Genomic DNA, 16645 nt, shown 5'->3' with positions numbered 1-16645 from the left:
TGCTCTTATAACTCTCAATATTCATCCTACAAAATCCCATCACAAGGGAGAAACACGGACAAGTAGACAAAAATATTTTTTTGCCGGTGTTGAAACGGCTGTACGCCATATGGACCTGAAAACTTAATTTCCCTGTACAAGAACCGTCTGGGTTGACAGATATGCCAGTCTTACACTCTACAGGAGACAAATGACTATTTGTAACCTTAGGCTGACTCGACCCTGCCTTACGAGTGAATCAAATTGACATCCCAACCTCATGATTATTTGTAGGCCAAAAAGTTCAACAGAGTAGTATTCGTATTTATCAAGCTGCAAGCATAGCCTCCACCAAATATCTGGGCCAAATTCCAGATTTCCAGTCCTGACGAAGCTCCCAGCAACGTGGACCGAAACGTCGGACGTCGCACGCCAAACAACGCGCGGCCCCGACCCCAAAATCGCGTCGGAGAGTTCGCGCGGATTCTTCGCGCGGCGAACACGGCAGCTGCGTCGTTAACGCACGCACGCACGCGTGAATGCGCGCGTGCGTGCGTGAACTCTCCGGCGTAAACCCCGAAGAAGAGTCTGGTGGGAGCACAGATGGACTCGGATTCAGGGCGAGCAGAAGAACGTCCCCCCCCCCTCCTCCTCCGCCCCCCCCATGGGGGTGCAGCAGAGAGTGCAGGTGCAGGACGTTAATTGGGAAACTTGGTCTCTCACGGAGGAGTTTAGAGGATCATTGCTCCGGCTCCCTGCCTCCCCGCACGCAGCCTTGAGGCCACGGCGCTGCTTTCACTTCATCAGTGACGAGATTCTTTCTCTTTTAAAGCAGCACTTGGGGCCCAACGTCAAAAAAAAAAAAAGACTCGACAGATTTTTTTTGTCGATAACAGTGGCATAACGGACGTTCAAATAGACGACGTTTCGGGCAGTGGCCCTGCTGCATGGCAGGGAGGAGAGAGAGGAGAGAGAAAGGGGGACTGTGGGACGGGAGAGAGAGGGGACTGTGGGACAGGAGGCTCACCGGGGTTGAAGAGCAGCAGGTACTTGAGGCAGACGAACTCGTGGCTGTCGACGTGGAGCGAGCGCAGCTTGGAGACGAGCTCCTGGGCGCGGCACAGCAGCGACTGCAGCCCCTCGCTGGCGTGCGCCGACACCGAGAACAGGTCCACCTGCCACCACCACCACCGTCACCACCGTCACCACCGTCACCGATCGGCCACGATCAACGCCCCTAGAGACTAATGCCTCCCCAAGCCATCGCTCACGGTTGCCGCGACGTGACGATCCGTCCGGCTGCAAGTGCACGAGCCGAATTTGTCGCTCCATCTCCGCGCAGGGCGTAACCTCCCCCCGCCCCCCCCCCCAATAACCCCGGCACTGCGTTCCCTCCTTTAGCTATAACTCTCCGTCGTTAATCTCGGCCATTGGCTGTTATCCCCTCGAACGACGCGTCCTGCACAAACTCGCTCACCCTTCGTCACGGTGGCTAGGAGATGTTAACTCCCTCGCCTGGTACGAAGGTGGTGGGGGGTTCGACCCCGATCCTGATGCCTGCTGCTGTATATTTGGAATCTGCGTGTCTCTCTCCCCGTGGTCGCGTGGATTTTTTCCCAGATCCTCCGAGTTTTCCCTCCACATTTAGAATCAACATCACGTGTTCGGAGTACATTTCCATGTGGTAAGCCACTTTATTGAGCTATCATTTGTAGCCAGGTCGCGTCTGAAAAAGAGCTACATAGCTCAGTGGGCTTTTCTTGGTAAAATGAAAATAAAAAAAATAAAAATGTATTTAAAGCTTTTCATGACTGCAGGGATTCATATTATTGGTTCTTTCGGTAAAGTCACGTAAGTAGAAAAAAAAAATAAAAAAAAAATAATATATCACGACGTTTCGATCGCAACACAAGCGGTCGTCCTCAGGCAGTAAAAAATATAATCCAGCAGTAGAACTGCTGAACCAGGTCATGATCATCAAGTTCATCATCATCATCATCCTCTCCGCCGCAAGGGCAACGCACCTGCTGCCCCGTGACCAGGAGGACGGCGCCGTCCGTGCCGTGCTGCACCTGACGCTGGATGTGGTCCATCACCAGCAGGTCGCTCCAGCAGCTCTGCAGCAGCTTCATCTGATCGTCCACCTGCCCACGAGCACAACGCACGCCACGCACGCCACGCACGCGACGCGTCAGCCAGGGACAACGGCAGTGGCGAGCGGGGAATGCGAACAGAGGCGGCCTCCGTTCGACAGGCCGCGCTCTATCCGACGTTCCACGTTTACTGGGAAGCCCCGTAACGCCACGGTGCGGGTGGGCCCTCATCCGGCAGTGATTTATAAGAGTAATTGTTTAAGAAAGCAAACACATGGTACCAACAGCGAAACTCATTCAAAATGCGCATGTGAACCGATCACGCAAATAATATGTAACAGCATGGAACCTGAACAATATATTGACGTATTAATATATGTTAAGATAAGGACATCTGAAAAGTCTTTACATCCACACGATCGAGTCGTCATTACCATGACCGTCACCACCATCACCTCCTTTGTATGGATCATCAACAACATCATCGCCATCATCATCATCACTACCACTCTTAGCACCTTTGCAATAATTATCACCACCACCACCACTACCATCGTAAACACAACTTGAAAAGAAACATTGCAAACACGTTCGCTTAAGATCCTCCGAATGGTCTTTCGAGGAGATTAGCGGGAAGATTTGAAGGTGGCACGTCAGCTGAAATATTGTCCGCATTTTTTTTTCTGACCAACGATAAAAAAAAATGTGTTTATATAATTCAGACCTTTTGCCGACTCCGTGGCACGTACACGTGAGCTCTTGCGTGTGCATCACGGCACGGCCGCTGGGACCCACGCCCTCCGTTACAATCCCACCGAGCCAGGTTCGACTGCTGCTCACCGACGGATATCGGCTAACAACAGTGGCCAGTTGGGCAGTGGCGGTGGTTGAAGACCATCACTGATGACTGCCCCAATACAACCACGCGTATTCGGGTGGGACGAGCGTACAACACCACTCGGCTACCCATGGATGCCGTGGAATGGCTCGAAAAATCAACAATGAAATTATATTTCTGTTTCTGTTTTCAAATGCCATATGAAAGACGAAGAAGAAGAAGTGGCAAGCGGTTTCTAATCCTGACCTGGACCTCGCCTAGGTCAACTCAGCCTTAAATGGAGTCCTAGATGCAACGTGTAAAATGTCGGTGGATACACTATGGCCAGCGATGATGATGACGACGATGATGACGACGATGATGATGGTGATGATGATGATGACGTTTCTATTTAAAAAAAAATTGTCCATTTCGAAACGAGAGTCCATCCATGTTAAGCCACGGCTATGCCACAGAGCTTTGATTCACTTTGGGCAGTGGCGGTGGACGGTGGCGGTAGTGGCGGTGGCAATGGGGTGTTCCCGACATTCTGGGGGTGCGTGTGCGACTCTCCAGTCCAAGGTTCGATGGCCATTGACCTGGCCCGTCGACCCCACGTGATCGATCAAAGTGTCTCTCGGGAACATTCTCAAACAAGCACGGCGTTCAGCACAGGGCACGTCCTGTCTGCTCGCGTCCCGGGGCGTAGCGATAGCCGGTGACATTGTTCACAAGAGCGGGCAATACGTGTGCCGTGCAACGAGGAGCAAACACGCGAGCCGCGGGCGCGCAGAACCCGCTGTCTGTGTTGGGAGCACGGGTCAACTTGGCACCAAAGTCAACGTGGGAGTTAAATTGGAAACTTCCATTTCGTCAGATATTAGATTTTTGAGTGTCTGATTCAAACAATGTATCAGATATTCAACTTTTCGATTTGTGGAAAAAAATGTTTTATTTTAGAGCCAAATTAGAATTTTCAAATGAAGCTGTAGAGTATGAAATGACTCATTGACGGTGGACAAAAAAACATAGGCAAACATCGCCCGTACAGCCTTAACAGACTGTTGGGGCAAGTGCTGTTAGCGAGCACCCTATGGAGGTCGGCACGGCACACGAGGGGGTGGGTGGCCAGCACCACGCCCGGCCGCCTTTGTCTCCCGTGTGGTGATGTTTGAGTCGACCTGACATATGCACACACACACACACAAATCCCCCCACCGTCGCTGGCAGGACGCACTCCAATGCAAACACGAATCTCCACGTCTTTTACGCTGGTAGCTAGACGGTAAGCAATGGCTAGATGCCACTGCCGACAAACACACACGCACGTGTCTATTGCACTCGAACACGTTCGCATAACAAGCAAAGCAGAAATTCTAACACAAGTAAACAGGCATTCTGGCCACAAGTATTGTGGTTAATGCGGACATGATTCCTTGTAAAAGGTTTCAGTTTGGTGTTTTAACATCTTAACACCTGTTTTGTTGCCAGAAAAAAGGGTAAAAACCCTAGATTTGAAGCTTATTCTCGGGCCTGTATTCATAATAGAAAAAAAAGTCACGTCTCTTTAAATATATAAAGTGTTGGGCCTGGGACAAGCATTCCGTTTGCGTGCCCTTCCCTGGAATCCGTTGTTGGTGGGGAAACGTTACTCTGACAATGCACCACATTCATCGGCGCGATAACGAATGAAGCAATCCGCGAACCTACGCGGACGAACGCGAAAACCGCTACAAGGAAGCGTGGGACTGCCGGGCGAGCGGAGAAATATACGAATATACGACTGGCGGCCGGAGCTCAAATTTTCACGGCTCGCGGAGCCGAGATTCCTCCGAGTGCCTCCTCCGTGTGAGAAAAGCGCCGGCGGGTCAGTGGGAACGGCTTTAATTAAGAGAGGGAGGCACTCGCTGTCCGCGATGAAATGTTTCCAAAGGGGGAGGAGGGCCTGCACGCGGGAGAGATAGGCGCAGAAAGTGTGGGGAACTTGAAAGTGCAAAAAATAAACACCTGATTAAGAGCATTATTTCTCCCAAACGCAGGTGCGCGTGGTGGTGGGGAGGGCTTAAACAGTAGCGGCCCTGTCCGAATGCTCATCGGTATGAGTTCGTCGTTGTCAATGTTTTGCTTCGAGAGCCTGCCCCCACCCCCCACCCCCCTCTCTCTCTCTCCGGCGCAAAGCGTCCGAACGGCAGAGAATTGCAGGATTCACTCGGCGTCTCCCTCGCGCCGTTTATCAGCGGCTTGTAGCCTTTATCGGACTTCATCGCGACCGCCCCACGGGACCGACATACCCCGGACCGACAAAGGGGCACTGTTTAATGTTTTAATTAAGCGTGAGCTGGGCGGATGCTTGGACCTTTCTCCAAAGCTGCACTGCCATCCGCCCCCCGCCCCCCTTCCCGTGAACGCATTCAGAGGTTGCACTTCTCCGCGCGTGTCCGGACAAGCAGAAAGCGCCGTTGAAAACTAAAACCCAACGATTGTTTTTTTTTTCCTTTACCCAAGACAATCTTTGAACGACCGCCAAATATTATTTCATCTCAGATACATCCTCAGCTATTTTCCAGAACATTCTTTTCAGCACAACATTTTTCAGAATTTCGCGGCCACGCTTTCCGCGGATGTGTCTAAGAGCAGCGACTCGGGCTGACGGCAACGCTCGTCGATGAATTAGACGGCCCGCGCGTCTCGGCGTTTGCAACGCCGTGTAACCGTTCGTCGCTTTCAAGCCTCAAAAATAACATAAAGGACGCTGCGCGCGGGAAGTCAAAACAAAAAAATCACCGATGAGAAAAAAAAATCGAGTGGCAGCCGAGAGAAGGGATCACACACACACACGACGGGGACGGAAAAGAGGGAGACGGAACGCCAGAGGCGTGTGCACGAGAGAGAGGATTACAGCTGCACAGGGCGGTAGGCGATGATGTCACTTGACAGAGCAGCAGGGAGCCTCAACCCTGAGACCGCGAGTTCAAATCCAGAACAGGGTTGGCTCATCCTCATCCCTCTGGGGGCCGGTACAAATGAGCGCCATATGGTGATCCAAGCAATGTTTGTTATATCGTAAATGGGCGCCCTGATCGCTGCCATAAGAATGTGGAATATCCACCACTGATTGAGGACCACCAGGGGAGATGAGCGCTAATCAAACCAACGCTCAATAGCGCGCGAGTGGGGGAGGGTTCGCTATTTAAGCGTGTTTTTTTTTTTTGGGGGGGGGGGGGGGTTAAACGACAAAACCGGGCAGAGTGGGCGAACGGAATGACAAAATCGTCTTTCCCACAGTTAGCGCGCCGCGGAGAGAAAGCCAGAGAAAGAGGTGACATCTGCCGCGAGGCCTGCCGTGTTGGTTTTTTTTTGCCCGGCGCACGTGCTGCAGATGGATATTGCATCGGCGGGCGGGCGGGCGAGTCGCGGGTCCAATCGCGTGAAACGAGAAGGTGGGGAACGAGCGCCCGAGCCGGTCCCACCGCTGAGCGTTGATCAGCGGGCACAGAAAGAAAAAAAGCCCCGGCAACTTCCCATTTAATACGTATCGAAGCTCAACATCTGGCACGCAGTTCACAGGACGCGGCCAACGGCTGCCGCGTTGAGTTGGGGGATCTGCGCATTCTCCACCGATCTTCTCTCCCTCCATCCGCTCGCTTTGCCTTATCTCCCAAGCCAATAGAACATCGGCGGAGGCAGCAAGTGGACCGTACTGGATTTGTCACAACTATGCCAAGAGTTATTCCAGGAATTGCGGAACTAAAATTATCGTAGTGAAAAAAATAAAGCAAGTTAATAATTTAAATTAAAAAATCTGCGGCCGGGAAAAAATACAATTAAAATAAATCTTAAATTAAACTCGCTTTAAAAAAATGGTGCTGACCTGTAATTTAATTCAAGGGAAGCCAGGGAGGGTGTAGAGTCAACTCTACATCTCTGGCCTCTCTCTCGATATGCTCTGAAAAGGGCAGTTGCCCGAAACGTCGCCTCCTATACACTTTACCATTTACGGTCACGGTGTTATTGATGATCGTGTTGAAGTTTGTTGTAGATTTACGCGGAGCTATGAGATAACGTCAGAACATTTATATATACGACCGCTGCAATCATATATAAGCAACGAGTATTTTTTTTAACACGAATAATAAGCAATCATTAATGTACATATAAATCAACCCATAATCAGAAGAAGCCCTGTCTACGAGATTTTAACAACACTGAGTTGCGTTAACACTTCATATATATGGTAGTAATGAAAAGATAGGGAATGCGTTTTAGTGCTACAGATCAGTGTTTGTCTGTGTGGGAGCACTTGCGCAAGAGTGTATGTCCGTATGAATGTGTGTGTAAGTGAATGTGTGCGAGTGTGTATGTATCGACTGGGCCTCAAATGAGTACCTGGTGCGGTGTGTAATCACCGCCACTAGGGAGACAAAGGCGGCCGGGCGTGGTGCTGTCCAACCACCCCCTCGTGTGCCATGCCGGCCTTCATAGGTGCTCGCTAACAGCAATTGCCCCAACAGTCTGTTAAGGCTACACGGGGGATCTGTGTATTTGTGTGTGTATGTAGAGATGGCACGGTGATTCGCGCATCGCCACGCCATAGAACCCGGCGACCTGGGTTCGATTCCACGGCTAACATCGATGGAGACCGTCTGAACCGATCCCGGCTCTCCCCTAGGTCGACTCAGCCTCATGGTTCACGGTGCAAGCGGTGCTCTCCACGCCACCTGCTCATGATGCGCAGGGGCCGGCCTCAATCGTATCTTGCTCACAGCACGAGTGTACACGTTTGTTGAACCTTCGCCACTGTACGTAGCCAACCGTACTCATCGTGCTCGCCTAGCAGTCTTCTTGGCAGTGACTGCAGCTTCGCCACCCGTGTGCTCAAACTAGACCAGATCCCCCCAATGCAATAAGTAATATTTTTAAAAACTTTTTTTAAAAACACGCTTTAATTAAATGTACCGTACTAGTAATGGAATAACTCCACGACTTCTGGAAGTGGCTCCGAAGCTTGCCATAACGTAAGAGGCCGTGGTGATTTACAGCCAACGTCAGTTGAGCGTGGACAATTAGACCCAAGCCGAAACTTAACATCTAAAAAATAATGTTCTAAAATATGTTTTTAATTTGTTATGATAGAATATAGTATTGTCATCAGTATGACATAAGTATACCAAGTTTGCAGTCGATACCACATTGGGAAGTGGGTTAAAATTGAGTTACAAGATTTGAGGATACAACAACAACGACAGACAGGGTGAGTTAAATAAAAGCGTGTAATAATAAAAAACCACACCGTCTCATTACCCACACAAAAGACAAAAGATCCCCCCCCCCGCCCGTATAGCCATGCAGAGACTTTAGGGGCAAGTGCTGTTAACGAGCACCCATCAAGACCGGTAGGGCTCACGGGCACGTGGCATAGCCAGTGATTTAAGGCTGAGTTGACCTAGATGAGGCCCGGGACCGGTTCAGGTATTCGTCACTGATGTTCACCATATTCAGCGGGAATCCGAATTCAGGCAGTCGGGCACACGGGTACAGACATATAAAAAGAAAGAGACAAAGATCCCCCATATAGCCCGAACAGACTGTTGGGGCAAGTGCTGTTAGCGAGCACCTATAAAGGCTTGCATGGCACACGAGGGGATGGGTGGCCAACACCACGCCCGGCCGCCTTTGTCTTCCCAGTGGCGATGTTTACACAACGCACCGGGTACTCATTTGAGGCTGAGTCGACCTAGGGGAGGCCCAGGATCGGTTCAGATAATGGCCATCGGTGTTGGCCGTGAGCGGCAATCGAACTCGGGCCGCCGGGTTCGTAGCGCAGCGTAGCGCTAACCGCTGCACCACCGCTCCCCCTACAGACACACTCACACCAGCGCGGGTAGCGCCACGAACCTGATGAGCTACAAGTTCGATTCCCGCTCAGGGCCAGCAACAGTGGCGGATCATTTTAACCGGTTAATGGGCCTCCCCGAGATCGACTCAGCCCAAAATTAGTACCTAGTAAAACTGAAACTATTTTAATTTAACCACGTAAAGACCACTGAGCTACGTAGATGTTTCTTTTTTTCAGAAGCGACCTGGCCACAAATGATTGCTCAGCGAAGCGGCTCATCATGTGGACATTCACAGCGGCCAAATACTCGGAATACCTGGTGCTGTGTGTCAAAACATCGGCACTGGGGGAGACAAAGGCGGTCGGGGACGTGGTGCTGTCCACCCAACCCCTTCCTCGTGTGCCTTGGCGGCCTTCATAGAAGCTCGCTCAGAGAACTTTCCCCAAGAGTCTGGTCAGGCTACAGGGGGGATCTTTGTCTTTGTGCACGTGTGTGAGCGCTGAGTGCCCCGTGTCTATGGGGAGCTCTGGGGAAAGCCAGCCAGAGAATCTCACACGCAAAAACATGGATACATGTGCTTAAATAAAAATAGTTAAAATGTTTCACCGCATTCCACATTAATGATACAACTGGCTAATCTGTTTTGCCTATTCAATCCTGCAGATGTACTGCACACACACACAATACAAAGACCCACCGTGTAGCCTCTCAACAGACTTTAGGGGCAAGTGCTGTTGGCTGCTGCCTATGCAAGCCAACACGGACACATGGGAGTGGGTGGTCAACACCACGCCCGGCCGCCTTTGTCTCTCTCAATAGTGCTGATGTTTACACGCCACACCAGGTAAAATAACTTTTTAAGGTTTATTCTCAACCCAGACCAATTCAAATATCCAGCGCTGGTTGTTGGTCGCGAGCGGGAATCGAGCTCGGGTCGCCGTTGCGTTCGAAGCGCGGTGCGCTAACCACTGCGCCACCGCTCCCCATGTACGTGTGGACGCGTACAGACGCGTACACGCCGCACATTGTCAACGCCGCGTCAACAACTCTGCCGCGGTGCGCCTTGAGGACTCTTACCAAAAAAAACAACGGCAAATTTGATATGCCACATAGGTCAATTCCTCGGTAATTGACATTGCAGCATCTTAACACAAGACGAAGACAGGAAACGTTGACCAACGCTGGGGCAACAACGTCGGCCCTTACAGTCAGAGCCATCCCCTGGCGGTGTGGCGAATCGATGCGGCCGCCCCGGGCCCCGCGCTTAGGGGGTGGTGGTCATACTTTCAGTTCGGTTTGAAGGCGCCCGCACCATGGACAGCCCTGGCAGCAGTGGGAGTGTTGTACACCACGTGTGTGTGTGTGTTACACGTGTGTGTGTTACACGTGTGTGTGTTACACGTGTGTGTGTGTGTGTTACATGTGTGTGTGTGTTACACATTTGTGTGTGTGTTACACGTATGTGTGTGTGTGTGTTACACTTGTGTGTGTGTTACACGTGTGTGTGTATTACACGTGTGTGTGTGTTACACGTGTGTGTGTGTTACACGTGTGTGTGTGTTACACGTGTGTGTGTGTTACACGTGTGTGTGTGTTACACGTGTGTGTGTGTTACACGTGTGTGTGTGTGTGTGTGTTACACTTGTGTGTGTGTTACACGTGTGTGTGTATTACACGTGTGTGTTACACGTGTGTGTGTGTTACACGTGTGTGTGTATTACACGTGTGTGTTACACGTGTGTGTGTGTTACACGTGTGTGTGTGTTACACGTGTGTGTTACACGTGTGTGTGTGTGTTACACGTGTGTTTGTGTGTTAACGCAACATTTTCCATCCGGGTGCGGGCTGGGTCCATGAGCGAGGCAGTCAAAATGCGCGCGCGCCTTTCCGCTGAGTCACGGGGGGGGGGCAGCAGCAGCAGCAGCAGTTGAGCAGCAGCAGCAGCGGAGAAGCAGCAGCAGCATCAGCAGCTGTGCAAACCCCACACACGCGAGACGACACTTCCCCCGGCGGCTAGGGGAGGACCCCCCCGGGGGAGGGAACTCGGGGGGGGGGAGAGGGGGGGGAGAGGGTGGGGTGGTTGGGTTTGGTGGAAACGCGGGGGCGAGGGAAGCTGACAACAGCAGCAGCAGCGGCAGCGGCGGCTACGGGAGCGCTTCCTGTCTGATTGTTAACACACACACTCCGAACAATCACCGACTTCAAGGGTTCACAATGATTTCATTTGCCCGGCCCAGGAAAGCTGGAACACCGAGTCTCAATAAATCTGCTGCGTAGAATCGGCAGCAGTGCGGCAGAGCGCCCACTATTTTTTGGTCGTTTGGGCAACTTTCAATGTATCGTGTAATTGTTTTGTTTGTTGCGGTTGCACCCGAATCAAGAGCCGAGTGGCTCACAGGGTTATTCCAAATCAATGAAACTGAAACTTCACGTGCTGCCCGTTTTTGCACCCAAACCGAGCCCACACCGTTTGGAAGCGTACAGCTGTTTGTGCCCGCTGCGAGCAAGGCAACGCAATTGAAAGGGTTCACGACTGCTGGATTTATTAGTGGCGCGGTCAACAGAAAGAACGCTGCCATTGCGTGCATGCACGTTGAACTTCTTTCGCACCATACACACAGCTAATCACCCAGAGGTGGACGTCCACCTCGAGAGACGGAGTGACGAAACACCAGCGGTGTGGTGATGCACGGGGCGAATGACCGCACATGGCATGAGGAGGCCCTCTGATCCAGCAGCGGATCGACACACCAGAGCCGCGCGTGTTGCATTGTGCAGCACTGTGCAAGCCCGTCTTCATTCGGATGTTTGACCAATGCGGTCAATGTGTGTGTTGGTGTGTGGGGAGAAAGATGCAGGACCTGGTGAATACTGCATGCATATTATTAAGCGTTCCCCTAAGGTGATATAATTCATTTAAAATAAAGTCCGGTATGTGCATAAACACAATCGTAATGTTTGCCCCGTCATCAATACACTATTGGGCCCACAATGCCGGGCCAGTGGTGGAGGTTGTTTGACCATTAGCCGGTCAAAGGCTTTGGTGACGACCCAAGGAACGGTTCAGATATTAATAGCTGCTTATGTTAGCCGTGGCCACGAATTAAACTCAGGTCATCGGGTTAACAGGGCGGTGCGCTAAGCACTGCAGCGCCACTCAACACGTGTGTGAAAATAAGCGGTGAAACCTCCCAAGGCGGGCGGCAACTTCACCGTGTAAGGAGTTTACACAGCTGACTCATTCAAGCAGTGATGAGCTAACTCCACACAAACCACCGTCCCAAAAGATATGGTTTGTTTTTTGGAGTAGGTGGATTCGGTAGAATGATAATAATGATTAAGCACATTTATGTGGTCACGTGTGGAGAGATTATTCCATTTTAAAAAACATCTCACAAGTGGAATGAAGCCCACGTGTGTCATTTTGAGTTGGGTTTATTTTTAAATATGACATAACAAATGAAGTGTAGGTTATCAAGTTTTTCCATGACACCGCCTGGATTGTGCGCTATTGAGTCACATCATTTAAATATAGACTTTGTTAATTCGCCCCAAGCGCAGCACACATTTGAGAAGATGTAATTCAACGGAGATTGTTACTTTTAATCCTCACATTTATCCATGGCCGTTACGTGAACAGCCTGACCTCAGCAAAAGGAATAAGGAATTTCCGGCATTCGCTGCCCAAAGCCAATTTCTGAAAGAAGATACGTTGGATTACTTTGTCATTTTCTACCAATTCCTTCCCGATTCTGCTATGAGCTGAAGAATCCATCCCGATCTCTGGCACAGCAGTGCGACCCTCCCTCCATGTAAAAAGTAAAACGGCCCACAGAAGCGGATATCAAAAAGCTACCTTTGAGATCCTTGCAAGTGACCACTTTTGTACTCGCTCTGAACATGAGAGAACATTTCTCATCTATATGTTAATTATGAGAGGTGGAATTTGGCCAAATAAGGTGCAGAACCAAATATTAACGCGATGGATTTTTTTTTATTGTGCAGTCATTGGCGTCGAGGCACCAACACCGCCAGCTGATTACGCGCGAGTCCCAGTTGTATTCGCAGGTGGCCGATAGCTGGATTCGAACCCAGGATAACAGAAGCGCCAGTTCAGCGCTCTGACCTCCGAGTCACCCGGCCACCTGGCTTGCTTTTAAATCCTCACGGCAAACTATGCCGCCCACGTAAACAAAACCAAAAAAACACATAAAAAAAATATAATAATGTCTCTCTCTCTCTCTTGTCTGTCCGCTTCCTTGTACTCCCCGAGCAAGCCTCTGCGCGCGCTTCGTCTCACACCACTTGGCCGCTGTGGTCCACTCCGGCACAAATGCTTCGCCGCAGCGGGCCAAAATAAACGTTCCCTTTCCCGACGGACGGGCCGGAACATTCCTCCGACGAGGCCCCTGCTCGCCCCCGTTACGTGTTTCTTCCCCAGATTATTTTAAAGTCGCTCGCGAGTGATTTTTGACGCGGGCCCCCGTGCGGCGCTTTGTCGATCTGCCAGCGGGTGCCACGTCCGGAACGATGTCATGTTAAAACTATGAAAACTTTTTTTTTTCACCTGGTAAGGCCCACTGAGATATATCGCTGTTTTTTTTTCACAAGCGACCTGACGATCGCAAATGTTAGCCCAACGAAGTGGCTTATTGTCACATGTAAATGTATAGCAGCCGAATACTCCAAACACGTGATGTTGATTCGAAATGCGGAGGGTAAAAAGTGGAGGACCCAAACACAAATCCACGCCACAATGGGGATAGAGACACGCAAACTTCAAATATACAGCAGGCGTCTGGGTCGGGATCAAACCCGCAACCTCCTGTGTACCAGGCGAGGTAGTTAACATCTCACCACCGCAGCGCCCCTACTGCACGTACTCCTGCACGCATCCAGTCGTCTTCGTGACCTTCCTGCCCCCCCCCCGTGGAACGCATTCCCTTCTACGTGACTTTACCGAAAGAACGAAGAAGAGGTGGCGGAGGCTTAGGGAGACTTTAATCCAGCAGTGGATTGCCGATGGCTGATGATGATCGTGACATTGAAGAGACACTGTACACACGTTTTTTTTTTCATCAAACGTGGACGTGCTTTTGTATGGTATTTCAAATTTCAGGTTAGAAAATACCGTGGCTTACATTGTTAAACGTAATTTTTAATTATTTTGTAGTGCACGATATAATAGTTTAATTGCAGCCGACAAATCATTAAATCCTGACTCTACTCTTTCATGCTACAGGGATTCTCAGTGGATCGCCTCTCAGTGATGGGCTATGAATAGAAAAACCGCCCCTTTGCATCGGTCCGTTCATTCCAAGCTTCAGGTGAGATTTCATTTCGTGGCAAAGCAGTTTTCAAATCTCGCGTCACATCGCACTCCCCTGTTGTCCAGCAGCGCATTACGCACATCGCACTGAACCGCCAACCTTGGAATTCTGCTCAGAATAAAACGAGCCCGTGAGAATTAATATAGACATTCATATATAATTAATTTATATAACACTTCTATAAAACTTAGATAATTGATATATAAATGTATATATAAAACAATATTTCATTTATTTATATTAAAAAAAAATGTAAACACCGTTGTAATGATACCACAAGCATCGCATAGAAAAAGTAAACATTCCATTAATTCGAGATTTGAAGCTTTCGTGACTGCAAGGGTTCATGCTCCTTATTTTGTTCGGTAAGTCACGTAGGTAAAAAATAAAAGAAAATAAATACGAAAGCACAACCGCTGAAGTGTGGCTGACACGCTACGTTGTCCCCACCTGAAGAAGGACGCTTGTGTTGCGCCCGAAACGTCGTGATTTAATTTAGTTGTTTTCATTTATTTTACGTAATATTTACCTACGTACGCATTAACCCCTGACCGTGCAGTGACGCGCGCACACACAACGGAGACGAGACGGAGGGTTTCGGACACACGTTGTGTTCGCGAGCACCTATTAAGGCTGAGGGTGGGGGCCTTGGTGTATCCCGGCACACCACATCCGGGCCGCCTTTTCCTCCCCATGGTGCTTCATGTTTACACACTGCACTCGGTCGTGTTTTTTTTTAAGGCCGAGTCGAACCGCGAGGGATCCTGGGCAGGTTCAGATGTCACTCACTCCCCACCGATGCTCGCTACAGCCTTGGCCGTGCCACGTAAATGCACGAACCGCGACACCGCAGCTCCTGCTCCTGCTCCTGCGCATTGCAGAGTGTGCTCATACTTTCGCACGAAAGACAAAGGTCCCCTGGGTAATCTGCATTGACTGATGGGGAAAGTGCTGTTAGCGAGCGCCTATGAAGGCCAACACGGCACATGAGGGGTTGGTATGGTCAGCACCATGCCGGGCTGCATTTATCTCCTCCCCTACGCTGATGTTGACACACCGCACCACGTGGTCATTTGAGGCCGAATCCACCTAGGTGAGGACGGGGAATGCATCAGATAATCATCTGGCCGTTAGGGGCAATCGAACTCAGGTCTCCCGAGTCCGTAGCACAACGCACTGACCACTACACTAACCGCTCCCACACTCATACACACACATGCATTCGTGCACGCTCACAAAGACAAAGATCCCCTGTATAGCCTTTAACAGACTGTTGGGGCAAGTGCTGTTCGCGAGCACCTACGAAGGTCGGGCACGGCACACAAGGGGGTGGGTGGCCAGCACCACGCCCGACCGCCTTTGTCTCCCCAGTGGCGATATTTACACACCGGACCACCTACTCATTTGAGTACCTGGTGGCTGAGTCGACCTAGGGGAGGCCCAGGACCGGTTCAGATTACCGTCACCGGTGTTGGCCGTGAGCGGGAATCGAACCCGGTTCGCCGGGTTCGTAGCGCAGCGCTCTAACCGCTACGCCACCGCTCCCCACTAACACGCGCACACACACCGAGTCAGTACATCGGCGAACGCATCAGGAGGAGCAGGAGGAGGAGGAACTGCTCGGTCCATAGCCAAGTGCCGCTCCACGGCTTCCTGCGCCTCTTTGATGCGCACCCCCTAAACGACGCTCCCTAATCGCTGTTTGACAGTTTTATATCGGCCACCGCAGAGGTGGCAGAGGGGCGGGCAACACGGGTGGGAGAGCCGCCGAGATCCCCCCCCCCCCGGCGGCCGCTGTTAAAGCCGATCGCTCTCTCGCTCTCGCCGAGACCTCTAAGCTCCCCCCCCCGCTCCCGCCGCCGACAGATTTTGTGCGAACAGCTGGGCCAAAGTTGCTTTCCTTGAGACGTCGGCCCAATAAGCGGCCTGTCGGTACCACCCAGGGTGGCCAATGCTACCCGAGATTAGCTTGAAGCATTTCATCTCTAGAACATTATGGTCTATGATAGCAAGGTCTCCGTGGTAGCTTTGTAAGGGTGTTGTAGTAAGTTTGATAGAGAATATTGGGGGTTTCTTTGTGCGGGGTCGGGGGGGAGGAAACGAATGTGATGTGAAACATCTACGGGACATGGACATAAACAGGAAGCGTGTCTGCAAGAGAGACGGGATATACGCCAAGCCTCATGGTGGACAATGCCCATGGTGGACAATGCCCATGGTGGACAATGCCTATGGTGTACAATGCCCATGGTGGACAATGCCCACGGTGGACAATGCCCATGGTGAACAATGCCCACGGTGGACAATGTCCATGGTGGACAATGCCCATGGTGGACAATGCCCATGGTGGACAATGGCCATGGTGGACAATGCCCATGGTGGACGATGTTCATAGTGGACAATATTCATAGTGTACAATGCCTATGGTGGACAATGCCCATGGTGGACAATGCCCATGGTGGACAATGCCCATGGTGGACAATGCCCATGGTGGACACTGGTAGCATCCGCCACCCCAAGTGGTACAGAACAACCCCCTTGGCTCTTGTGCTAAGTGCCGGCTGGTGAGCGGGCGGGCGGGCTGAGGGC

The 16645-nt window shown here is 51.0% G+C and overlaps 1 protein-coding gene across 1 annotated transcript in view; it reads right to left on the bottom strand.

The window, feature by feature from the left end:
• The window catches only part of LOC144724274 (steroidogenic factor 1-like), a gene marked incomplete at its 5' end in the record, with an annotated part of 67513 nt that overhangs the window by 5245 nt on the left and 45623 nt on the right, over positions 1–16645 (bottom strand). Inside the window, 2 exons of the mRNA XM_078603258.1 lie at positions 1007–1154; positions 2004–2123. Of these exons, the coding sequence (XP_078459384.1) occupies positions 1007–1154; positions 2004–2123 (268 nt within the window). The remainder of the gene's footprint in view (positions 1–1006; positions 1155–2003; positions 2124–16645) is intronic.

The sequence above is a fragment of the Lampetra planeri genome, chromosome 20, assembly GCF_965212315.1.
Source record: "Lampetra planeri chromosome 20, kcLamPlan1.2.h2, whole genome shotgun sequence".
NCBI classification, from domain to species: Eukaryota; Metazoa; Chordata; class Hyperoartia; order Petromyzontiformes; family Petromyzontidae; genus Lampetra; species Lampetra planeri.
Note: the sequence above shows the minus strand (reverse complement) of the source record. Positions and strands in the feature narration are given on the sequence as shown.